This window comes from Equus caballus, unplaced genomic scaffold, assembly GCF_041296265.1.
Source record: "Equus caballus isolate H_3958 breed thoroughbred unplaced genomic scaffold, TB-T2T haplotype1-0000016, whole genome shotgun sequence".
NCBI lineage: Eukaryota > Metazoa > Chordata > Mammalia > Perissodactyla > Equidae > Equus > Equus caballus.
Window position 1 is genome coordinate 10,144,599 of NW_027222391.1, and position 26,702 is coordinate 10,171,300.

The 26,702-nt window shown below is 45.3% G+C and overlaps 2 protein-coding genes across 46 annotated transcripts in view; one reads left to right on the top strand and one right to left on the bottom strand.

Annotated features, from left to right (window-relative positions):
* Positions 1-26,702, bottom strand: part of LOC138922831 (ral guanine nucleotide dissociation stimulator-like) — a 101,674-nt gene that overhangs the window by 41,407 nt on the left and 33,565 nt on the right. For all 45 annotated transcript variants that reach the window (XM_070259183.1, XM_070259184.1, XM_070259185.1 and 42 more), the window contains 2 exons: positions 4,169-4,324; positions 2,796-2,921 (listed from right to left, as the gene is read on the bottom strand). The gene's annotated coding sequence lies outside the window, so the exon portion shown is untranslated. The remainder of the gene's footprint in view (positions 1-2,795; positions 2,922-4,168; positions 4,325-26,702) is intronic.
* On the top strand, positions 5,546-11,876 carry LOC138922830 (spermatogenesis-associated protein 31D4-like). The gene is made up of 4 exons (XM_070259139.1): positions 5,546-5,796; positions 6,540-6,585; positions 7,184-7,244; positions 7,523-11,876. Exons 1-4 carry the CDS (start codon positions 5,599-5,601, stop codon positions 11,733-11,735), a joined length of 4,518 nt encoding a protein of 1,505 aa, XP_070115240.1. The 5' UTR covers positions 5,546-5,598; the 3' UTR covers positions 11,736-11,876.

Genomic DNA, 26,702 nt, shown 5'->3' on the forward strand with positions numbered 1-26,702 from the left:
GTCGATTGTCTGGAGCTGGGCGGTCACAGGTGAGCTCAGCAATCAGTTCCTAGCCTAAGGAAAGATGCTTAATCCTTAAGAAATGCCAACGTTGGGAGGGGGAGGAAAGTCAGTTACAGGAGGTTACCAGACTAGCACCATAAAATGCAGATTTAAGTCCTTGCCTTTGGTATTGATTAAGAGTTTTTAGAGAGAAGGTCATCTCCTTTCTTCTTCCTGGTACAGAGAGGGAGGCAACTTTTACAGATAGAGATTTACCTTACAAATGTAAATGTGCCCTAACAAAGGGCAAGTTCCATTTCTCCTTCCCTGTCCCAGTTTATCAAAAGCAATCAGCCTCAAATAATCCTGATGCCAAAGAGACATATCTTGGGGTGGCCATTTCCAGGTCCCCACACATACATATTACCGATTTCCTGTGCTGTTGACCAAAATGACTTCAGTGAGCCAATATTAGAATTCCTTTTCACAAAGGTGGATAAGTGACAGATTAGAAGTCTACACTGTCCCAGGAGTGTAGACAGATACCATGCTTATATCTAGCAAAAATATTTCCTCATTTTGTCCTTTACCTGTCAATAAAAAAGTATATCTATAGAAATCTGGAGGTAAAGCTCCAGACAAAACCAACATGGTGACAAGGAGGAACATTACATACTTGTAAAAGGAGCGACAGATGAGAAAATAATATTAATGGCTGGGAACTTATAGAACCTTGCATTGAAAGGGATCTCATATGGAACTCAGGAAATATTTATAGCTGAAAGCACTACATGACAAAATCTGGTGGATGGAATTAAACAATACTTAGAAGAAAGATACCTTCAACATACGTATCTAAAAAGAAAAATTAGAAACCAATGAGCTGCTTGTTCAAGAAGCTAGACAAAGAGCAAGACAGTAAAGTCAGGAAGAAAGGAAATGAGAAAGAGAAATGCCAAACCTTTGTTTCTATTTATTTGCTCTTTATTTATTGCTATGGACTGAATTCTCTCTCCCCACCATTCATATATGGAAGCCCTGACCCCCCTTGTGACCATGTCCAGACACAAGGTCTTTAGGAAGTAATTATGGTGAAAATGAAGTCATAATGGTGGAACCTAAATCAGATAGGACTGTGGCCTCATCAGAAGTGGAAGAGATCTCTCTTTCTGTTTCTTCACACGCATACACACACCCCGCCATCTGAGGACTCAGTGAGAAGGGGACCTTATGCAAGCTGAGGAGAGAGCCCTCGCCAGAACCTGACCATGCTGGCATCCTGCTCTCAGGCTTCCAGCCCCCAGAATGGTGAGAAAATAAATTTCTGTTGTTTAAGTCACCCACGCTATGGCATTTTGTTATGGGAACCCAAGCTAAGATGCTTATCTTTCACAGTTTGTTCCTAGGTTCTGGTACCAATTCCAATGTGTGTGGGGTTGGGGGTCAGGGGAGTCCCCCACAGCAACAAGCAATTCTTGGGACACCAGCTGGGTGTCCTACAATTCAACTCGATTCTGACACTATGTACCCAGAGACAGCATCACATCCCACAGGTTAAGGGTTCAGCCCCACAAGACTGCCCCCACTGCGGGTGCCAAGAGCAAGTCTAGGCTGTCACCTATGCTTCTGAGCAACTGGCTGTCAGTAAGAGGTTCTCAAGACTCTCTACTCCGGTTCGACGAATTTGCTAGGGCGGCTCACAGAACTCAGAGAAACCTCTTACTTACTAGATTACCTGTTTATTAGAAAAGGATATGACTCGGGAATAGCTCGATGGAACAGACGCACAGGGCAAGGCATGGGGAAAGGGCAGTGAGCTTCCACGCCCTCTCCAGGTAACCACTCTCCCAGAACCTGCACATGGTCACCAACCTGGATGCTCTTGGAAATCTGTCCTTTTGGGTTTTTATGCATAAGCCGTTTATTTATTCTCTTACCCTCGGCTGCTGTTTTTCCTTCCCCATTTATAGCCCAAAGCCAATCAAAGAAGGACATGTGCAGTGTGATGCTGTTCCTGTACATTTTTTAAGTGCATAACAATGTAAGAATTTGTTAACGGAGACATACACATGTATGTCTTGACTATGCATAAAAATGTAATCTTTTGTTAATGGAGCCATGCACATGGATATTCTTGGAATCATAAAGAATGTAATTAATTTTAGGATATTGATACCTATGATGAGGGAGGGAGGAGAACGGGATGGAAATGTGAATTTTAGGTGTGACAGCAACATTTTGCTTCTTAAAAACAGAGATATCGTTGTGGGCTGAATCATGTCCCTGAAAATTCATATGTTGAAGTCCTAACTCCAGGACCTCAAAATAGGGCTGTATTTGGAGAGAGGGCCTCTAAAGAGGTAATTAAGGTAAAGTGAGGTCACATGGGTAGGCTCCAATCCAATGTGACTGATACTCACATAAGAAGAGAAGATTAGAACTCAGACACACACAGAGGGAAGACCGTGTGAGGACACAGGGAGAAGCGGCCGGGGAGAGAGGCCTCAGAAGAGACTATACCGGCCAATGCCTTGATCTTGAACTTCAGCCTCCAGAACCGTGAGAAAATAAATTTCTATTGTTTAAGCCACCCTACGTGTGGTATTTTGTCATGGCAGCCCCAGCAAATGAATGCAACATCGGAAGCAAATAGGGCAGAATTGAACGTCTGTTCTTTCTGGGTATTGGGGCCGGAGATAGAGGTCATACTATGTACTCTTCTGCATATTTGAAATATTTCCATAATAGTTAAGAAAATAACAAGCAGATCCCGAAAAAGAATAACCAGAGAGTAGAAATTTATGTGTGATTACCTTACAGGCCAAGGTGGGTTTCGCGTTGGGCAGGTGGTTCTCTTCCACAGGGTGTGTCAGTCACCCATGAATTCCCGTCTCTTGGCTCTGCCATTCCTGATGCCTGTATCGTCGTCTGCAACCAATCTGCACAAGGAGAAAGAAGGAACACGGAGAAGACACACCTGCTTTCAAAAGTTCCAACCTGGAAATGGCACACACCACTTCCACTCCCATTGCATTGGCTGAAACATAGTCACACGCCACACCTCACTGCAAGTTGCTGCGTGACTGCCTTCCTGGGCACCCAGGACAAGGATGTGGACAAGCAGCCAGTAGTCCCACCCACAATGTCATCAGGTTGACCCTGGTCTTCATGCTGCTGCTCAGTCTACAGCGTGTCTGCCAGGTCTATGGTTAGGGTTTAGATATTTTACAAAGGCGCGGGGTTGGGGGTCATGGTTTGGGACTTCAAAGAGGAGGAAGCCAATTCACAAGGAGACAGAAAACCAAATGTTTGCTGGGCCATCTCTAAACAAATGAGAGAGAACTTGTGTAAAATGGGCCCGGCTAGGTACCTTCTTCTCTACCACATCTAGAGTTCCCTACGTTGACAGCTCCTTCCTGGAACAGGCCTTCTGTCTTAAATTCTTTTAGGCAGTTAGGGGCGAGGCCAAAGTTTCTTTTATATATAAATTTTATGTGTATATATGTAATTTATAGAACTAAATAAATGAATTTAAATATAGATACAATGGATTATATATTCTATTATATATCACTATTAATATATATTATATATATATAGATAATCTCCTTGGTTCTCCAGAGAACCCTGACAAATACAGGAGGAGTTAATATTCTTTTATCGATGGCATTTACATTTAATCACTTGAAATTCTTAGTTACGACATTGTTATGGCTTGCAAGGAAGTGTCCTTTTCAGTGTTTCATTTAGAGGCCTCAAGATACCAATGTTAAAAAGTTTCCCATTTTATTTGTTTGGTTTGATAGGCTTTTTCCAATTGAGTGCACAGATAAACCAATTTAGGAATTTCAAAGGAGCCCCATTTAGGCCAGTGAAGCCTTAAATCACCCTGAGTAATCTGAGCCCAGTGGGACAAAAATCTACATGTAGAAGGTCTGTATTCTTTAAAGACAAAACCAGCAGGAGTCCCAGAGTGGGGCTGTTCTTTGGTGGTCCTCTTAGAAAATGGATTTCTCATTTGTATGAACTTACCAAAGGATCAAAGGCCCAAAAAAGGAGTGAAAGAAACAGAAGTTTCTGACAAAGCTGACAACGGAAGGACGGCCAGAACCAGTATCAAAGGACGCCTACAGAAAGAGTCTGGACCTCTACCAAAAATGGGAGGTCCAGGCCCAGGAGGACTTACCACCAGGAACCAGAGCCACCAGGAGGAGACGACAGAGCACAAAAGATTCTTTGCAGGCACCTTGCTTGTGTCTGTGAAGTGGCACCAGAATTGAAGGTCAGTAGCTAGGGATCCCACTTCTGTCACCATATAAAGTCAGCAAATAAGAGGCATAAACTGCAAAAGAACCAAAAAGTTTATTTGGGGTCTCAAGAATTGCAATTCAGGAGATGTAGATTCGAGTAGAAGCTCAAATGTGCTCCTAGGAAGACAAAGGAGGCAGGGGTAGATAAAAGGAAAGGACACAGGCTTACAAAGGTCTACAGTGAACAGTTACTGACTGGTTCTGGCATGGGGTGAGCTGACTTGCCAGAACATAGTTGGTCCTAGGCAGACTGTCCCTTCTTGGAATGAGGAAACACTTCAAGATGTGACCTCTGCTGTCAGGTAAAGCTCAAAAGTTCAGTTAACGTCTGGTGGTGGATGTGGTGTACAAGCATAAGCCCCACTTCCTTAATGGCCTCCCAGCTCCATTTTAGAAGCCTTGAAAATGGTATTCCATTTTGTCATTGTCATCCACCACAGTCACGCACCACATAACAATATTAATGATGTTTCGGTCACTGATGGACCACATATATGACAGTGGTCCCATACAGGTAGCACCACATAGCCTAGGTGTGTAGTAGGCTCTACCACTTAGGTTTGTGTAAGTACACTGTGTGATGTTCACACAGCAATGAAATTGCCTAATGATGCATTTCTCTAAACATTTCCCTTTCATTAAGTGAGGTACACCTGTACTGATTTTAGTCTAGTGAATGTTGAATAATGAATTACTCATTTCAGTTATTTGAGTCAGCCCCACTGGCTGAGAATGGTAAAGGCTGACTGAAGCAAAAAACTAAAATTTGTTATTCAACATTCACAAAACCAAATGAGTAAAGAAGAACTTTAAGTTCTATATCAGGGTTCATGTAAGGCAAAAACATTCTAAAGGAAAGATGGATTTGAGGACATATATGATTCTGAGTGTAAATGTCTGGGTACAAGCAAAAATTCCAGGGAGCATTTCAGACTTTCGAGGCAGTGGAATTGGTGAAACCAAAGTCAAGCTCTCCAAACAGTAAAGGGGGCCCAGGTAATATCTGGAGTACAGGTGGAACAGGCAGAAAATTTCATTAATGTAATTGTATGATTTCATGAACGGACAGAGTTGGAAAATAGGATGGCAGGGTAGGGCAGAGGGACCTGGAGGGCCCAGGATGGATGGAGAGATCAGCTGGGCTGGTGGGGGGAAGGGGCCATGGGCACACCCTCTTCATGTCCCCTCCCCCACCCTCTGAAACCCTTTGTGACTCTTCAGTGCTCTGTGATGCAGGCCTGGGATTATAAGCAAGTGCGGACACTCTCAGAGCTCAGTTGCCTCAGGCAGCCTTGCGATTCAGAAAATGGAGTTCAGTCAATGGAATGTTCTCTCATTTCTGAATAGCCATATTGAGTTGTTTTTGAGCATCTGCTCAACATTCTTAGATAGTGACCGCAACCTCACCATCGTGTGTGGGTTGTGGTTGCTTCTTCTGTTCCTGTGCTTCCTGGTGGGGATTCCATCTTTACCAACCTTGTGGAAAACCAAAATCTACCAAAAGGTAAGGATCCCTGGGCAAGCCACCAACAGGGATTTTTTATTGTTGTTTCCATTTCTAGTCCCACATTTTTAAATGAGTTGGTCCAGAGAGACTCCTAAGATGGCAAGTCTGAATAGAGGATAGAACATCATCCTCCTAGGGGAATAGGCCAGGCAGGACTAGGGGTTCAGCTGGGACTGTTTCCCATTTAAAACTCACAGACCATCTGGGTGTGGTGGAGGATTCCCGGATAAAATCCCATCAGTGATTTCACGGCCTTGCATTAGGTTATTTAGAGAGTTTGGGATCTGTGTAGGAGAACACTGTTCCCAACACTGGATCACGAGTCACATTCCCATGACGGGCGTCATTCGACCAAACCGTCCTTTGTATTGGGCAGATCAGGAGAGCAGGGCTGAGCCTCTGAGCAGACACTGGAGTGTGAGCTCTGTCCCAGGATACAGGGGCCTATCTGAGGAAGCACAGATGTGACTGTGGGCCTCAGAGTCTATGCCCTCCTTGAGCAGAGGACTTCTGACTGAGAAGATCAAGTGTGGACTCTAGCCAAAAATCCTCCGAGTTTTTCAAAGAAGGAAAAATTGAAAGTATGTTATCACCTTTAGAAATTCAGAAAGGGAAAGAACACAAAGTGCTAGTAATAAAAATAGAGAGTGACATTAATCTTGGATGAATATCTGAGTTTCCTAGAGAGAGGAGCAAGCCAACTAAGTCCTCACTCCTCATTCTTTTCTTTTTGTTCTCAGCGTCAGGGCAGAGCCAAGAGGAGAAGAAAAGGTGGAACATCAAGTGGTAAGGTTCCACCTATCCCACCTGAGCTCTCCAAGGGTGACCCTTCCTGTCCTCTCCATGAGGTCCCAGGTCCATGGTCTCTGAGGATGTCAGTCGCTAGATAGAGTCCCTCTCAGAAAATAGAGGCCTCAGAGGAAAGGCTCATGGGAAGGTAGTCAGAACCCGAGACATTTCTCAGATTCCTGCTCTGCCCAGCTCTGGGCATGAAGCAGTGATGGGCCTGGACAATGGGTGTTGCCCAGTGGGTTGCCGTGGGAGATGTCAAGAGTCAGAACTTCTGTCTCCTGACCTTGTGAAACTACGTTGACTTCCTGGATGATCAGACTCCTCTTTGAGGTAACCATTGACCTATGTTCCTCACATGGTGGTTTTGAACATCCCATGGGATAATGTATGTGACAGTACTTTATAAATGAAGCAACAAACACATGTGAACCTTATTAATATTATCATTGACCGTTTGACCACATCTACTGATTCTTGGGGCTTTCAGAGTTAATATCCCGTTAATATCCCAAGGGTCTCCCATAAAGGGACTCCCGTGTAACACCTATGCTTCTACCTTTATTACATGTAATTCACTCTTCTGGTTTCCCAGGTTGGAGAAACTACCAGAGGGAAACAGAGGAGAAAAGGAGGCTAATTTCTATTCTGAAAAGGTGACTAGTCTTTTCTTTCCTGATCCTTCTTTAACATGTTCTCTGCAATTCCAGGGATTCAGTACAGCCTGCAGTAGTCATGGGAGGGGTTTGCCATAGGAACGGGTATGTGAATGAAGGCCTTGGGGTGAGGGCTGCTGAGTGTATGGTGAAGTCATAGATGTGGGGCATTGTGAAGGGGCAGCAGGCTTCAGGTGGCCCCTCCCCTGACAGGCCAGCAGGTCCTCCTTTCCTTGTTCTGGTCCTGGCTACAGTTTTCTACTTCCTGTCTCCCGCAGGCCCCTAGGCCGGCCTCTCGATACCACCCGCATTCGTCAACTATTATGCCCAGACCCCTCCTGTGAGGTGTGTAATAGCACAACTGCTGAGATCAATCGGCTGCTGTTCCTGGAGGACCTGGAAGATGATACTGCCTCTGTGTCCTCTATGGCTTCCACAGCTTCTGGGACTGAGTCATCATTCACTCTGTCCTCTGCCTTCTCAGAAATCCCTCCAGGAGACCTAACACCATCCCCTCCACCTGACCCTTCCCCACCGCCCCCCTCCGTCCTCTCACCTAACCCAATGACACCCTTAGCTGACTTTCTTTCACCCTCACCACCGGGTCACTCTATGCCACCAGAGCCTTTTCCTCCCTTGGAGTCCAAATTCCCAGCAGACCATTCCCCACCCCAACCCCTTGCCCTTCCCCCTCTCCCACCACATGACACCCAGGCAATGGATCCTATTCTCCAACCAGAGGCCACTCTGTCTCTGAATACGATCTTCTCTCTTGACCGCACCCTTTCCCAAGATATTAACCCCTTACCAAATTTGTCCCAGATAATGAATCCCAGTGACTCACTGGCTTGTCATCACGGACCACCAAGCCTGTCTGTCTCACCACCGACAGACCACCCTTTAACTGTGACTCAATCTAAATCGGTTTCCATTTTATTGAAGTCTGTTCCAGAGAACTCATCTCCAGATAGCCCTGGTGGGTTGTCCACTTATGTCCCAACAATCAGAGGCACTGACCATTCAAGCCTGTCCATTTCAGAATTATCCTGGTGGCAAGCTTGTGCCAAAGACTTGTTCTTAGCACCTTCCACCTTGGCACCACGTGATTTTAATCGAGAGTTTCTTGCCCTCCATTCTTCAGAGTCCTCTCTGGAGAGACACCCTACAGCTAACCTTATAGAGCCTGGTAACCTCTCATTTCTCAGCCCTCATGTCCTGTCACTCCTGGAGAGACAAGTCCGAAAGAGGAGTGATTTCCTGATGTGGAAGGAAAAGGAGAAGGAGAAGGGCTCTTTTCCAAAAAAGCTTAGGCCAGGCCACCAACTAGATCCTTCGGGGAAAATGTCAGAGTCAAATGCTGATGAGTGTGACTCAGCATTCTCCCTTCCTTTCTGGAGCAGTGCAGGCAGACCAAAGGAGCTGCACATGCGTGAGCAGCCCCCATATCCTAAAATCTTGGAGGACCATTTACAGGAAAAATGTATGCAGCTCTTCTGGGGTCTCCCATCTCTGCACAGCGAGTCCTTGCCCTCTGCTATCCGTGACTCAAGTGACTGCACCACAATCTTCCTTTTCAATACCATCTCAAATGCCTCCATGAGCCAAGAATCCCCAGTACCTCTCCATCGCCCACCTCCATCCTTGCCTGAGATCCAGCCCCAACCCTTGCCTCAAACCCTGCCCCAATCCCAGCCCCTACCTCTCACTCAGGTCAAGTCCCAGGCCCACCTTAAATCCCCACTCCCAATCCTACCATCTGGTCCTCTACCCCAGATAAGGATCTGTGGAGTGTGTTACCATAGACCCCAGGATGAATCAGAGTCTCTCACCTCATCTGAAATTCAACAACTGGAATGGAAAGTGTTGCAGAAGCAACAGGAAAGTTTGTGGGGTTCCCCCTCTGTAGTCCAAAGATCTCAGGAAGAATTTTGTTCTTCAGCTCCCAACTTTCCTTACCATCAGGCCTCCCAGGCCCATGCCTCCATCTCCACCCTTCCCGTAGAGTTTCCTCTCAGTGATGAGCTGAGGAAGAAACTGGAACATCACCTTCGAAAGAGGCTCATCCAACACCAGTGGGGCCTGCCCCGCAGGATCTGTGAGTGTCTGTCACTGATGATGCCTCCAAGAGATTTCTCAGAGATAGCTAAGTCAGAAAGCAATCGTGGACTCTCACGGATCTCGGTGAACAAAGATCTAAATGTTGGATTGAGCCAATCCAAAAGCTTCCATGAGAGGGGTTCAGAACTGCTTCAGGTAGAGAAGGAGATGGGGAAGGATCAGGGGCATAGCCCAGAGAACGGCCCAAAAGCTCATCTGTTGAGTGACCCAGAGAGCTCTTCAGATAAGGATCCGGCATATGACTCTGAGAAAGACCTAAATAGTCACATGGCAAGTCTGTCAGGGAAAACTTCAAGGGCCTTGGAGGAAAGTCTAGATCAGAAACAACTTGAAAATGTCCTGAAAGCACATTTGAGCAAGAAGTTTGAGGAAATCAGTGAGGCTCGGCTCCCTGGGACTGTGTGCAGTTCATGGCATGCTAGCAAGCAGACATTGCTGCTTTCTGACAAATCCCGCACCCAAATAACACAGAGGAGTTTGCCACCTTCAGTGGGTGGGGAATCCTCCCTGAATACCTTCCAGGAGCTTTGCTTCATTGATTCCAGTGCACAACAGATGATGGAAACCCATATTAAAAGTTTCCGTATGAGGATGGAGTGGGGCCTGCCCTGCAGGGTCCTTGAATCCATACAGGCGTTTAAATTGGAAGATGCTGCATCCCAGTCCTTGCCCTATTTCTACTGTCCCCCCTCAAATAACCCAACTTTGGAAGTCGACTCCAAATCCGAGGGCTTCGAGCCCCATAGAGGAAGCTCTAAATCTGTTCTTCAAGAAAAAGCGGAAACAACAAATTCAGCCCTGGTCCTGGATCGTCTTTGCCCTGCTACTTCACCTATGGGCAGGGAAGGACAAGGGGTGCCGAGACAATCACCCTCTGGTATCAACCAAGAGATTGCAGAGGTTGTTCAGAGGAGTAAGGGTGCCAGGCAGACTCATCTGCCTGTCACATGGGGCATCACAGGCAAAGCGAGTCAGAAATTTACTCAGCTAGGCAACAGATGCCCCCCAGAGCTGCCTGCAAGGCAAGCTGGTGCCAAACATGAGACAAAGGATGAGAGAGTGAGTTCCAGTGATAGAAGAGAAGGGCGACAGGACAAAAAGATGAAGTCGGAACACTTTTCCGTGCACAACACGGCCAGGGACATATTCAGGGCCAAGGAGCTCAACGCTCTGCAGTCAAAAACTGGTAATGTGTTGACAACCAGCAAGCCAGGAAGCTCCCAAATGATACGTGAGAATCACAGTAAAATAGAAATTACTGGGACCATTGAAAGCCCTGCACCAAAAAGACAAGTTCCCCAAGATCCAAAGTCATCGGATCTTAAGGAACATCTGTTTGGGGAATTAAAGTCGAAACTGGAGAAGAGGAATCAGAGCCAGGTCCAAGGCCAACACACTGACAGGTCCCCTGCCTCAGAGAGCTTGACTTACAAGGCCTCAGCGACTCATGCCGACGGTGTCTCCAGTGGGGACATGGGAGCTTCCCAGGTGCTGCGTGTCCATCTGGAGGACAGTGGGATCAGCAGGCAGCAGCGGCAGGAGCCTTGGGTCCCTAAGAAAGACCTAAAGAGGTCCGAGGATAAGAAATTCCCACCAGCTACAATGAGAGTGAGCCCTCCGGGCCCCAACAAAGAAGAGCTTGGTGGAGGGGATGCAGGGTTGGGGACATCCCAACCTACAAGAAAGAGTTTCCCTACTCAGATCACAGCATCAGAGGAGACGCTTGGGAGCAAGTCTTCCCAGACCTCATCACAGAAGACACAGCCTCCTCCTGAAAGTCTGTTCAGAAAAAAGATGAACCACATTTTTCAATGGCTTCATCCTGGGACAAAAGGCAAAAAGCAAGAACATCCCCAGGAAAAGGGCAACCCCATATCATCTGCACAGAGCAGAGGCCTGGTTAAAGGGAGAGCTACCGTTACTGGGACCACCACGGCTCAGAAGACCAGGACGGTCCCTGGGAAGTTCCCAGTGGAGAAACTGGGGCAGCGGTGTGCAACAGAGGTCACCCGCCCTCAAGAGCCCCTTCCTTCCCTGAGGAAGTTTGTGAAAACTGAGCAGAAGGCAGAAGAGCAGGCCCAGGCAGAGCCCGTCCAGGGGCATCCTTCCAACTACAGGGCTCCCTCCTGTAAAGTGCCAAACACCAAGTCCTGCCACCAAGAAGTTGTCTTTGCTGGCCGGAATTATCCTACATGTTCTAGATGGATCAGAGACCAGAAAGGACACCCTCAGAAAGTCGTGGCATTTAAAGATCAGCTATTGGATCAGAAGCGTCCCTTATCTGTGCCCCGCAGGGAGCATGTGCCCCATCCAAGCTCCAGCTGCAGGCGTCAAGCCGGCCCAGGGGCCTCCAGCTGTTCTCACCACTGCTAAAGGCACTATGTTTAGGGATCCGTCTCTATGTCAACAGAAAACGCTTTTCCAGCGTTTCGAGAGCGGAAAATTTCCCACCGCAAAATAATTCCTTCTTGTGGAGAATATTAATTCTCCCCAATAAATGATTCTCTAATAATAGTGATGTCTTTTCTGTGTCCTGTGTTGGGGGCATGGGTTTCAGGTAACTCAGGGCTTGTGCTTAGGGAAAAGGAGGAGTGAGTTCAGCTCTTACTGATTGCTTCCTCTGGCTTCTGAAAGGTCACCAGTGCTCTGCAGCTCTTGTTGACAAAGAGATATCACGTGCTCCCAAAAGCCCATTTCCTCCCTGATGAAGTTTGAGGAGGTGGGTTCTGCCTCCTGCCTCTTCGCTTAGCCTTAACGAAAGTGTAGAGCAGCCCACACCTTCCGCTCACTGAATGTTTTACATCCTTCAGAGAGTAGGGAAGACAGGTGTTCTCTATCCGAAGAGGGTCAAGAATAGGTATGCAATTCATAAAACAACAATGAAGAAAAAACAGTGGCTTCATCATGATTTAAAGGTCAGTGACCAGAGGACCCCACAGGGGGTGAACCCTGAATGGGATTTGGGGGGTGGGGGAGGGTATTGCTGCAGTGGATCCTGGGCTGGTGGGGGAGGGGCTAGGAACAGCACAGACACACCTTAAGAATCTGTCATGTGAGTCATATTAATGTGTTAGGGAAGAATACTTTAAACTTTACATTGAGGTTTCCCTACTGGAAAGGCACCTGGGGGAAGTGGTTCCCCTCTGTAGGTATTTCTTCAGACTGCCCAATGACATTTTGTTGCAGAGCAAAAGCATCACTCAGCTGCCAGTAGTAACAATGTTGATCAGGTAGCCACCTACCTCCCAGGATAAAATAAAGCTGAGAGTAAGGAAAAGATGACATGGAGTAAGCGAGGAGGGAAGAAAAAATGAAGAGGGGAAAGAAGGACCTTGCTGGTAGAACAAAGCTTTATGCCTCATCATCCATATGGTGACCCTGTCCTGTTTCCTGTTCCCCCCGCCCCCTCCTCAATCTGATCCAGGCATCACCACCTTGAGGCTGATCCAGGCACTGCACAGCACACTGATGCCTTATTCCAAAAAGGCACTGGGCTGTTCTTTGAATACTAAACAATATCTGCAGGGAGGTCATCAGGCATGGCATCCCCCTCTTTGGGAAGGTGATCTTTCTGCCTTCCTTCCATCTATGCTTAATAAGAATATACAAGATCTTGCCCTTAGTGTGTACAGTTCACCTATCGGGATGGAAGTGCCGCCTCTGATATTCACGGCCTTGGTGGAGCCATGGTTGGTCTCCCCCAGAACACCTGCAGCTCATGAACCAGAGGTGAGTCCCAGACTGTGCACCAGGTTACAGATATATGGGGGTCTCACCATGGACTGCACACATACCCACCCTTACAATAGGGGTTTGGAGGAAAGGCAACTCCACTTAGACAGACTGGGACTCAAAAATTGGCTGAGTGTCAACTGGGGACAAATTCAAAAAGCATTATGATGGTGAGCGTTAAATACATTAAGTTGTAGATGTCTAAGTAAAATAAAGATGTTACAAGGGTGGAAAAATAAAATACCAATTTTGTTTTCTAAAAACATGATTTTAAAAATGGAAGGGAGGAGAAAAAGGGAAAAATAGAATAAAATGATTGTTCTATAAGTAATATGAGGGGGTCAAGATATAGGTGACAAACGAAATAAGACTCCAAGTAAGGGAAAGGAATTTGAGGACATTAGAAAAGATACAAGTATAATGGTAACTATTGTAACAAAACCGAACACGCATGCGCGTGCGCGCACACACACACACACACACACACACACTCTACACAAATGGGGTGAGTATCCCAGAGGGCACTGGAGGTAGTTTTCCCAGAAAGACTTGTGAATGCTAGGTGTTAAAACAAAAACCAAAAACAAAACCGGTGTCCACTACAGCCTCTCTCACTCCACACTTGTATCTTCTTGTCCAGAGTTATGCCATTGACCCCACAATGTCTGAAACTTGAGGTCAAAGAAAGAATGCAGATTCTGTGGAGGTCCTGGGAGGGGGATGGGGCCCAGGGCAGGAGACTTGAAGAGGTGAGGAGGCCATGGAGGGCTCTACCATCGATGTGGATAGACCAGCCAAAGACCAGCCTCTCAGTTTCTGCATCATCTCATCTTAGGGTCCTTTCCTTCCATTCCAGTGTAGTTACTGCCACACTCCAGAGCTTATCACCAGGAACACTTCAGCCATCCAGATTATTACAGTCGGACATTCCACCCCTTGGCCTCGTCTCTCATTCTTCTGATTCACATGCCCCTTGTTAACTTTCCAACTCCAGGCCATTCATTTTTCCACTTACTCCTTGTCTGTCCGTCAAGCTCTTGTTTACATTTCCTCCCTCTCCGGGGTAGACTTGATGGTCTGTCAGGTAACCAACATTTAAACAGCTCCGCTACTAATGGGCCCCATCCAATCCCTTTTAATCCTTCCTGTCTGGCAAAATCCCATCTCTCTGCCTTTCCCAGAAATGCCTTCCTATATCTAATTGATCACTATTGGATTAAATCTCACAATGGAGTCTACCGATGCCACAGTAAATTCAGCCCCAGCACTAGCTGGAAATTACTCACTCATTCCACAAAGAATTATCCCATGCTTACTAACATGAGAACAAAACAAATGGAGCTTAGGTCGCTGTTTCCTTACTCCATTCTCTCTCCAGGGACACTCAAATTTATTTCAAATCTCCTCCACTTTCCTCAAATTTAGGCTGTCTCCATTTGCTCAGTAGATGTGCTGGACCACTGATCACAGAGGAACTAGAAGTCAGGAGACAGGAACTTTCCATCAATAAAGCTTCACAAAAACCTTTTCCCGTTCCTCCTTTCCTTCTTTCCAGTTATATGAAAAGACGTTTCCTTCCTAACCTCAGTGATTACACTTCCTGAAATGTCCTTATTGAGAGAGCTGAACCCTTGTCTTGACGGACTGAGCCCCCTTGCCAGGTCTCCTCTCGTCCCCTCCCTCTCTTTAGGAGGCACCCAGCTTCTTTCATTATTTTAAGCTTCTATTACAGAGATGTTTAAACACGCACAAGAGCCGTGGAACTTCCCATGCACCCCTGACCCCACTTTCACTGTCATCATCTTGCACGTGTGATACGGCCCGTCTCCTACACTACGGTTAAGGGGCAAAAGCCCATGGGAACATCCTGCCGTCCGTCTCTCAGGTGTATGTTTTGTGCCCATGTCACAGCTCTCATGTTTCTTTGACATTTACTACCTGTGGAGCTCACTGACCCAAGACAGATGGACAGAGCCATGGGGAGGAAACGCACTGAGCTTTAGATGCTCTGGCCATCAGTTCTGCTCAGCCCTGTAGTCAAGCCTGAAAAGTCACTGAGTTAACTCCTCCCTCCACCCCACGCAGAAAGGAATCTTCCTAAGCAAATGCAGTGCACGGTGTTGCAGTCCCTCAGTCACACAGTGACTGCAGCACGTAGAGAGCACAGAAGGAGAAAACTGTACATGTGATAAGGACTTCACATCACCATGCAAGTGTTTTCAAAGATTTAGAAGAAAGTTTTTTTCCTGTAATACATTTAAAATGAGCTGCTGTATGATGAGTTAAACACAGGAGATCAAACACTTTTTTATCTCCTCTCCTTCCCCAAAAGTAAAATATTACATGAAAAGATGCTCCACATCATTAGTCACCAGGGAAATGCAAATCAAAACCACTGTGAGATAGCACTTCACACACAGGATGGCTAGAATCAGAAAGTTAGATAATAGCAAGTGTTAGAAGGCCAAGAAACTGAAACCCTTCTATGCTGCTGGTGGGTATGAAAAATGGTGCAGCTGTTTTGGAAAACCGTCTGGCAGTTCCTCAAAAGTTAAACACAGAATTACCATATTACCTAGAAATTCCACTTCTAGCTAGACACTCAAGAGAAATGAAAACATATGTCCACACAAAAACTTGTACACAAATGTCCATAGCAGTATTATTCATAACGGTCAAAAGACAGAAACAACCTAAACGTCCATCAACTGATGAATGGGTAAATAAAGTACGGTATATCCACACAATGTAATATTTCTTGGCAATAAAAAGTACTGATAAATGCTACAATATGCACAAACCCTGACAACATTACGCAGAAGTGAAAGAGGCCAGTCACAAATAACCTCATATGATTCCATTCATACGAAATTGTCCAGAACAGGGAAATCTAGAGAGAGAGGAAGTAGACTAGTGGTTGCTTAGGGCTGGGGGGATGAGAGGACAGGGGCATGACAGCTAAAGGTTATGAAGTTTCTTTTTGAAGTCATGAAAATGCTTTAAAATTGACTGTGGTGATGGTTACCCATCTGTGAATATACCAAAAATCATGGAATTATACACTTTAAATGGGTAAGATGTATAGTATGTGAACTATATTTCAATAAAGCTGCTAAAACAAAGGATTTAAAAAGAATAAGGCCCTTGAGGATGACAAGAAGGGGAGAAGATATGACAAAAGATGTCAACACATTTTTTGAAGACGGAAATCCGGTGCAGGAGTGGTAACTGACTAGCAGAGCAGAGGAAGTGGCGGCAAACCAACTCACACCACAAAACCCCAGCAGACAGACAACCCAGTGGCACCAGATAAGGAAGAAATTAAGGGTTTCATGCTGTACACATGTTGAATATTTTGTTCTTTCCTTTGGTTTTTGTTTTATATTATGTATAATTTTTTAAAAAATAATTTTGGGGGGGGGATGCTCTTTTCCAGTATTTTGTGAAACCCTGTTGGAATGTTAGCACACTTTAAATGTGCACAGAGGATCCAGGGTTTCTTGCCTGGGACAGAACCTGCGACAACTGTTTTAAAGTCACCATTGCACACTTCTGGGGTCTGGGTACGCTAGCGATGGCAGCTGCGGGAATCAAAGCCAGAAATCTCAAAGGTTAGGCAAAATTTGGGACAACAGCCAACGGTCCATTTTTAAAATGTATTTATTTAAAGATAAACTTGTGGAAAAGTTGCATGGATGGTAAACAACCATATACCCTTTATCCAGGTGTACCCATTAGTATTTTGACCCATTTTCGATATCTCTCCACTTTGTCTCTGTTTCCGCTCCCTCCCTCCCCTTTCTCTCTATATCATCGCGCGCGCACACACACACACACACACACACACACACACACACACACACATGAATGTCCATGAATGTGCCAGGTCCGTGCTCAGGATCCAAACCGGCGAAACGCTGGGCCACCAAAGTGGAGTGTGCAAACTTAACCACTCGACCATGGGGCCGGCCCCACCTGAAACTATTGTTGGTGGAGCTTATCTTGCTCAGACTTTAAAGGATGATTTTACAATCATGAGTCCTGGGGACCTTAGGGGCAGTCAGGACCAGACTTGCTATAAAAAAAACAATGCCAGAGAAGCAAAGATACATAGAGGGATTTGTCTGAACAGAGACCTCCTGCAGTCGAGGGAGGGTACATGAGAGGGGTGGGCTTGAAGTGTACCTTCCTTTTGGGTAGAGACGATGGTGAAGCTGTGGATGAGGGAGAAGACAGGGAAAGAAAGGAGCTGTCGTTACTGGTAAACCCTCTCACATGGGAGGGAAAGGATTGGGTGTCTGCGGCCAACATAGATTCATCAGACTCAGCGAGGGAATGCGGGCAGGCAAAGGGAGGACATGACACAGGGCTTCATTCCAGCAGTTTAGCACTAAACAATGAAGCTGTAAAAGTTATAACCATTAAATGACTAGCTAGCATGGGGGGAGATGAAATAAATATATATACACCATCAACAAAAATGACATTATTGTTTAAAAAGGTACAGAGATGTCAATGGGAATTTTGGGGAAAAGATAGAAAGTAGATGGGGAAAAAATCATACAACCTTTCATGGAAGAAGTAACCATAGGTGTGATTCAAACAAAATCTAAAGGTACTGTCAAATATGATTACAACTGTGCTCACTAGAAGTTATGCTAAAGAGAAGCCTAGTCCCTAAATCAAGAGGAGTTTGACTCTGCAGGTCATGGTCCAGCACAATTGCTCTGTAAAATAATGGAAAAGTTTAAAATTTTGCTGGGAGGAGGGGATTTGGCAGAGAAAAAGAGGGAGCAGCAGGGTGAGACACCGTATGGGTGGAGGGGGCCAGATTTGAGAACCTTTAGAGGCTGACTAGCCTAAGAGGGATTCGGGGAAAAGAAGAACTACCAAACATTTTCAAGTTGTTTGCCCTGGGTCCACGGATGCGCCACGCCCTTGTGGCCTTCTTTCTCATGCTTTCTGTTGGTTGATACAGGCTACTCTGTTCTCTCATGCTGTTTGGTGATAGTGGATTCTTTTGAGGAAATAACGGGAGGTGGGGCTGCTGCTGAGTGTATTTCTGGTTTCATACAGGTAAAAACACATTATGTATGAGGGGAAGTTTTAGTTGAAGGCCGAGTAGATCTTGGGGATGTAAATCCCTGGGCACAGGACCGACTTTCAAAGATGACGTGGGGGTCCAAAAGGAGATCACCAAGCAATAAAAGGCTCTTAGGTAATAGCTGGGTAACAGAATAAATAGAAAATTTCACCAAGGTGAAATATATGCTATGGTGAATATGTGGAGTTGGAAGGTAAGTTGGAAGTATCTAAAGGGCCTCAGAGGGGTGGACTGATTTGCTGGCCTGGATGGTGGGGGAAGGGTTGTGGGTTCATCACTTCTGTGTTTTCCCCTCCCCGACCATCAAGAACCTCTGGTGTCTATGCTAAAGCTCTGTGATGTGGGCCTGGAACTCTAGTCTAGAATGTGCACTCTTAACGCCCAGCTGCCTGAGGTGGCAGTGCACTTCTGGTGATGCAGATCACCCTCTTTGTCTGAGGAATGTTAATGCACCACGGCTGAGCTCCAGCTTGAGTTCCTAGGTATTCCCATCCCTGCCTTCCTGTGTGGGGTGGGGCTCCTTCTTCTGTCACTCTGCTACCTAAAGAGGAGTCCATGTTTCCCAATATTTCGGAAAGAGAGAGACATCAATCAGGTAAGTAAATCAGGTCCCTCAGAAATATCAAATCTTTCTTTTCAAATAGATGTATTCAATGCTATCAATTTCCCCCTAAGTACTGCTTTTGCTATACCTTATAAATTTTAATAAGTTCTATTTTAATTTTCATTTAGTTTAAAATACTTTGAGACTTCTTCCTTGACCAATGTGTTTAGTAGCGTGTTGTTTAATCTCCAAACATTTTAGGATTTCCAGCTATCCTTCTGTAATTGATTCCTAGTTTAATTCCATTATGGTCTGAAAACGTACTTTGTACAATCTCTATTTATTTTTGTTAAAGTGTGTTTTGTGGCCAAGAACGTGGTCTATCTTGGTGAATGTTCCATGAGAGTTTGAGAAGAATGTGTATTATCGGATGAAGTACTCTACAAAATGTCAATTAGATCACGTTGACTGATGGTGCTGTTCAGGTCAACTGCATCTATACTGATTTTCTGCCTGCTGAATCTGTCCATTTCTGAGAGAGAGGGTGAAATCTCCAAACATAACAATGGATTCAACTATTTCTCTTTGCAGTTCTGCCAGTTTTTGCCTCATATTTTGAGACTATGTTGTTCGATGTATACATGTTGAGGACTGTGTGTCTTGTTGGAGCGTGGTTATGTAAGACCCCTCTTTATCCCTGAGTTTTCCTTGTTCTGAAGTCTGCTTTGTCTGAAATTAATATAGTTACTCCTGTTTTCTTTTGGTTAGTGTCAGCATGGTACATTTTTCTCTGTCTTTATTTGTAATCTATCTGTATCTTTATTTTTAAAGTGGGCATTCTGTATACAACATTTAATTGGGTCTTGTTTTTATATCCACTGACAGTCTCTGTTTTTTAATTGGTGAATTTGCACCATTTATATTTAGTGATTTTTTAAAAATACGGTAGGACTCATATCTACAACGTCTATAACTGTTTACTATTCATTATATCTATTCTTTTTTCTTCTCTTTTTCTGCGTTTTCTGGTTTTAGACAAGCATTTTATATGATTCCATTTTCTCTCATCTCTTACTATATCAATTGTTCTTTAAAAAAAATTTCAGTGGTTGCTGTATAGTTTGTAATATACGTTTATAACTAATGTAAGCCCTCTGTAACACTGTTTTCATTCCTTTCACCTATCCATATACTATAATCACCCAATACATTGTCACTATTATTATTAGCTCAATTGAGAATAAGAAAAATAAAAGTTTCATTTTACCTTAATTTATTCCTTCTCTTCCTCTTTTTAATGAAGATCCAAGTTATCATTTTCCTTCTCCCTGAGGAACTTTTAAAAAATATTTATTGCAGAGCAGGTCTGCTGCTGATGAATTCCCTCAGTTTTTGTTTGTCTGAGAAAGGTTTTATTTCTCCTTCACTTTTGAATGATCATCTCACTAGATAGAAAATTCTAGGTGGGTGGTGTTTTTTCTTCTTTCAACACTTTAAATATTTCACTCTACTCTCTTCTTGCTTGCATGGTTTATGATGAGAATCCCACAATTCTCATCCTTGTTCCTCTAGATGTAGGGTGTTTATTTTCCTCTGGATTCTTTCAAGATTTATCTTTTGGTTTCCTACAGTTTGAAGACGATATGTCCAAGAATAGACTTTTTTAGTATTTATCTTGTTGGGGTCTTTTCTGAGCTTCTACAATCTATGGTTAACCTGTCATTAATTTTGGAAAATCCTTGGCCATCATTACTTCAAATATTTTTCTACTCTGTTCTTTCTCTTTTCTTCTTCTGGTATGCCAATTACACATGCTACATATTTTGAAACTGTCTCTCAGTTCTTGGATATTCTGGGCTTTAAAACTTTTTTTCTTTTTCTCTGTGCATTTCAGTTTGCAAAGTTTCTATTGACATATATTCAAACTCACATATTCCTTCCTTGGCCGTATGCAATCTACAGATGAGCCAATCACAGGCCTTCTCTATTTCTTGTAGTGTTTTTGGTTTCTAACATTCCCTTTTGATTCTTTCTTAGAATTTCCCTCTGTCTGTTGGCATTCCTCATCTGTTCTTGTGTGCCGTCTATTTTTTCCATCAGAGCCCTTAACATACTAATCATGGTTATTTTGGATTCTATGTGTGATAATTTCAAAACCTGTGTCAATGTGAATGTGGATCTGATGCTTGCTTTGTCTGTTTAGACTGTTTTTTCTTGCCTTTTAGCATGCCTTGTAATTTTTGGTTGAAAGCCAGACATGCTGTATTAGGAAATAGGAACTGAAATAAATAAACCTTTAGTGTGAAGTTTTATGCTCATCTGGCTAGGTGTTGGGCTGTGTTTAATATTTACCGTAGCTGTGCATGTCAGAGGCTTCCATTTCCTCTAGTGTCCTTGTTTTTGTGTTTCTTGCGTCTTTAGGTTCCCCTAAATCTACTCCTTAAACAGAGCCTATGCCTTGCAACTCTTTCAGCTATGATCCCATCACTATACTGCAGCCCTGGGGACGTGGTGGAAAGGTGTTAAGGGAGGGGATATAATTAAATCTGTTAGTGGGCCTGTGTCCCTGGGTTGTGACGTTCACAAGTGTTTCTAAGCTTTTTTTTTCTTTTCTTTGAACTCTTTAGATGAGACGGGAAGGCTACAGGGGGCTGCAGTTGGGTAACTGCCCTTCACCCACGTGGGATAAGGCTTGGTAGTCTTTTCCCCTGCTAGGGAGGCTTCTATTATGGAGCACACTCAGGGGATATTTCAAAATCCTTTCAAAATGGTAACCTTTCTCCCCCACCCTCCCGTGCCAGAAACATCAGAGTTTCTTCATGGTTCTTCACTGTGAGAACTTAGTAGGGTTCCTGGAAGTAAAACTCACGAGTAGCTGGGGCCTCCCCTTAAACGGTCCTCCAGGAGTTTCTCACTTTCATGCTAGCCCACATGCATCCTCAGCAATTTGTCATTGTCTTTTACGTGTTTCTACCAGTTTATGGCTCTAGTGGCTTCTGTCCAGGTAAGCTGATCTTAACCGTGATTCTCTGCATTCACCCTCTCTGAAGATTCTGGGTAGTAGTTTGCCCTGCAACCTCAGTTCTCTGGTGACTTCAAGAAAAGCCATTGATTTTCAGTTTGCTCAGCTTTTGCTTCTCCTAAAGACCATAGTAAAGACTCCCAAGCTCTTTAAGTGTTGGAGCTGGAACCAAAAGTCACTCCTCAAAGAATAATTCTTTATTTTCCCGTTCCCTTTCTCACATTTTTAAATGAGTTTGGCTGGGCCAGAGAGACACCTAAAATGGGAAGTCTGAGGAGAGAACAGACCATTGCTCTCTTAGGGGAAGAGAACAGGCAGAACTAGGGCTTCAGGGAGGACTAAGGATTCCATTTAAAGCTCACAGACTATCTGGGTGTGCTGGTAGGTTCCCAAATAAAATCCCAAACAGTGATTCTGTAGTCCTTGATTCAGTTATTTAGCGTTTCAGATCTGTGTAGGAGAACACCGTTCCCAGCACTTGATCATGAGTCATCTTGCCATGTCAGGCGCCACTTGCCAAGCCTTCCTTCATGTTGGGCAGATCAGGAGAACAGAGCTGAGTCTCTGAGCAGATGCTGGAGCAAGAGCTCTGTCCCAGGATACAGGGGCCTATCTGAGGAAGCACAGATGTGACTGTGGGCCTCAGAGTCTATGCCCTCCTTGAGCAGAGGACTTCTGACTGAGAAGATCAAGTGTGGACTCTAGCCAAAAATCCTCCTTCGAGTTTTTCAAAGAAGGAAAAATTGAAAGTATCTTATCACCTTTAGAAATTCAGAAAGGGAAAAACACAAAGTGCTAGTAATAAAAATAGAGAGTGACAGTAATCTTGGATGAATATCTGAGTTTCCTAGAGAGAGGAGCAAGCCAACTAAGTCCTCGATCCTCATTCTTTTCTTTTTGTTCTCAGCGTCAGGGCAGAGCCAAGAGGAGAAGAAAAGGTGGAACACCAAGTGGTAAGGTTCCACCTATCCCACCTGAGCTCTCCAAGGGTGACCCATCCTGTCCTCTCCATGAGGTCCCAGGTCCATGGTCTCTGAGGATGTCAGTCGCTAGATACAGTCCCTCTCAGAAAACAGAGCCCTCAGAGGAGAGGCTCATGGGAAAGCAGTCAGAACCTGAAACATTTCTCAGATTCCTGCTCTGCCCACATCTGGGCATGAAGCAGTGATGGACCTGGGCAATGGGCGTTGCCCAATAAGTGACCATATGAGATGTAAAGAGTCAGAACTTCTGTCTCCTGACCTTGTGAAAGTACTTTGACTTCCTGGATGATCAGATTCTTCCTTGAAGTAACCAGTGACCTATGTTCCTCACATGGTGTTTTTGAGCCTCACATGGGATGACATACATATATGAATGAAAGCTCTTTGTGAATGATAAAGCAACATACATACGTGAGCTTTATTATTATCATTAACCGTGCGATCTTGAATCCTAATTCTTGGAGCTCTCCAAGTCCAATCTACCAAGGGTACCATAAAGGACATTCTACTCTGCCTCCTAAAAGATCTCTTTGCTTCTGTCTTCATCACTTTCCTGTTTTCCCAGGTGGTAGAGCTTACCAGAGCGAAGCAGAGAAGGCAAGGAAGGTGCTTTCTCTGCTGCAAAGGTGACTAAACACAATCCTTCTTTCCTGTATTCCGCTTCTTAGCAGGGTCTAAGAATTTCTAGGGCCTCAGTGAAACGTGAGATTGATAAGGGAGGGAAAATCCTCAGATTTTGAAATCCAGATTGTGAAAGTCTTGGGGAGAAGGAAACAACATAGATTGTGAGCTCAAGGAAGTGGGGGGATGTGAAAGGACAGTATGCAATGGGTGCCCCTACCTCTGTCAGACCTGCCAGGGCCCCATATATTTGTTCTGGTCCTGGCTGCAGCTATGTACATCCTGTCTCCTTCAGTCCCCGGGGCCAGCATCGCGATACCATCTGCTTTCGTCAACTGCTATGTCCAGACCGTTCCTGTGAGGTGTGTAATAGCACAACCGTGGAGGTCAATCGGTTGCTGTTCCTGGAGGGCCTGGAAGATGATACTGCCTCTGTGTCCTCTCTGGCTTCCACAGCTCCTGGGACTGAGTCATCCTTCACTCTGTCCTCTGCCTTCTCAGAAGTCCCTCCAGGAGACCTAACACCATCCCCTCCACCTGACCCTTCCCCACCGCCCCCCTCCGCTCTCTCACCTAACCCAACGACACCCTTAGCTGACTTTCTTTCACCCTCACCACCGGGTCAGTCTATGCCACCAGAGCCTTTTCCTCCCTTGGAGTCCAAATTCCCAGCAGACCATTCCCCACCCCAACCCCTTGCCCTTCCCCCTCTCCCACCACATGACACCCAGGCAACGGGTCCTATTCTCCAACCAGAGGCCACTCTGTCTCTGAATACGATCTTCTCTCTTGACCGCACCCTTTCCCAAGATATTAACGCCTTACCAAATCTGTCCCAGATAATGAATCCCAATGATTCACTAGCTTGTCATCATGCACCACCAAGACTGTCTGTCTCACTACCGAAAGACCACCCTTTAACTGTGACTCAATCTAAATTGGTTTCCATCTTATTGAAGTCTGCTCCAGAGAACTCATCTCCAGATAGCCCTGGTGGGTTGTCCACTTATGTCCCAACAGTCAGAGGCATTGACCATTCAAGTCTGTCAATTTCAGAATTCTCTTGTTGTCAGGCTCCTGCCAAGAACATGTTCCTCCCCACATTATCACACTGTGATTTTCAACGAGAGCAAGTTTCCCTCCGTCTGTGAGAGACCTGTCTCTGGGGAGACTCTGCTACCAATCACATGGAGGCCAGCAGCCATTCTTTCCTTGGCCTTAACGGCCAGGCATTCTTGGCAAGACAAATAAAAAAGAGAATGGATTTCCAGATTTTAGAGAAGAAAGAAAAGGAGGAAGGACTATTTTCAAAACAAATGTGCTCAGAAAACCAACGGATGTCTTCAGGGAATTCATTGCAGCCACTTGACGTACAAGACACCACAGCCCCCAAAACTGGCTGGGACATCACAGGCAAACCAGAGCAGCTGAGCATTCGTCAACAGCTACTGTATGTCAAGACTTTGGGAGAAAACTTGCAGAAATATACCCAGCTCTTTTGGGCTGTTCCCTCTCTGCACAGTGAGTCCCCGGTGGCCACTCTCCTGGTTTCTAGTAGTAGTGCCCCACTAGGGTCTCATTTTGTCTTATTCAATGGAATCTGTAATGCTTCTGCAGTCAAGATGAGGAATCAAGAATCTCCACCACTTCCCCATTCTCACCCTCCTCCCCTCCCGGATGTACATCCACAACCCTTCTCTCAAATCAACCCCCAATCCCAGCACCCACACTTCACTCAGGTCCAGCCCCATGCCCACCTTCAATCCCCACTCTCAATCCTACCATCTTCTTCTCCATCCCAGATTAGGGACCATGGAGTGTCTTTCCATAGATCCCAGATTGAGTCAGACTCTCATATCTCAACTGAAAATCAACACCTGAAATGGCACATGTTGCAGAAGCAACAAGAAAGTCTATGGGGTTTAGTCCCTGCATTCCAAAAATCTCAAGAAGCCACTTGTCCTCAAGCTCTCACCCCTCCTTTGGTCAGCCAGTCCTCCCATGCCTATGTACCAGTCTCTGTCCTTCCTGGCCATTTTCATATCACCCGTGAACCCCAGGATAAAATGGAGCTCCACATTCCAAGGAGGCTATTCTCACACTGCTGCCTCCATGCCAGTAGGAATCTAGAGTCTCTGTGTAAATGCACAGAAACATCTCAGCAAAAAGGCAGACATGCTCACTCACAGCTCCGTCAGCTTCAGGGCCAGAGTAGCAAGGATCTAGCAGAGACTGAATTGAGTTTCCCAGGAAGCTTCCATGAGATGATCTCAACAAAGTTTCAACTAAGGCAGGACATGAAGAGGAATCTTGGATATATCCTAGAGAAGACCCCAGAAGATAGTCCTCCAAGGGTCTCAGAATGCTACCTACTAAAGAGTCTGAGGGCTGCCTCAGAGACAAAAAGTAGCTGTGTGTGTCACTCAAGGAATTACTCAGGGAATCAACTCTTAAATGTCTCAAGGAAGGACACAGACCAGAATGAAGTGAAAACCATTCTTAGATTACATCTAAGCCAGAAGTTTTGGCAGATCACTGCGGGGAGGATCCCCCTCGGGGTGTGTCATTTTTGGCTGGCTGAGGGCAACCCATCCCCTCCTTCTGGGAGTTCCCAGAAGAATATGGAAAACAGAAATTTGAAAAACATAACAGTAGGTGGGGTCCACCCCCAGATGACCACTCCAGAGCTTTCTTTTCTGGATCCCAACACCCGACAGGTGCTAGAAGCCCATATTATAAGGTTTCGCGTGAGTCAGAGGTGGGGCCTACCCCTCAAAGTTCTTGAATCCATAAAATCCTATAAGTCGAGAGAAGCCAAAACATGGCCTCTTCCCCAATTTGACTTTCTCTCAGCCACCTATATTTCTGGGGTGGATTCCAAAGCTGAGGTTTCCAAGCCCCTTGAGGAAAGCTCTAAAAGTTTTCAGGGAAATAAGGTGAAAACAACGAATTCAGTCCCCATCCTGGATCTTCCACTCCCTGCTACCTCACCTGTGGGCAACGAAGGACAGGGGGCCGTAAAACCATCCCACTCTGATATCGACCAGGAGCTTGCCAAGGACATCCAGGCAATCGAGCATGGCAGACAGACTTCAGAGATCCTCACACACAGCTTTATAGACAAAGTGAGTCAGAGTAAGACTGCACTAGACAATAACAGATGCAGCCGAGAGGTGCCCACAAGGCAAGCTGGGGCTGGACATGTGCCAAGGGATGAGAATGTGAGTTCCAGTGATAGAGAGGACATGATTCAGGGCCAAAAGATGGTGGAGAAGAATTGAAAACATTTTTCCACGTTCACCATGAACTTCGGGGAGATATTCAAGGCTGAGGA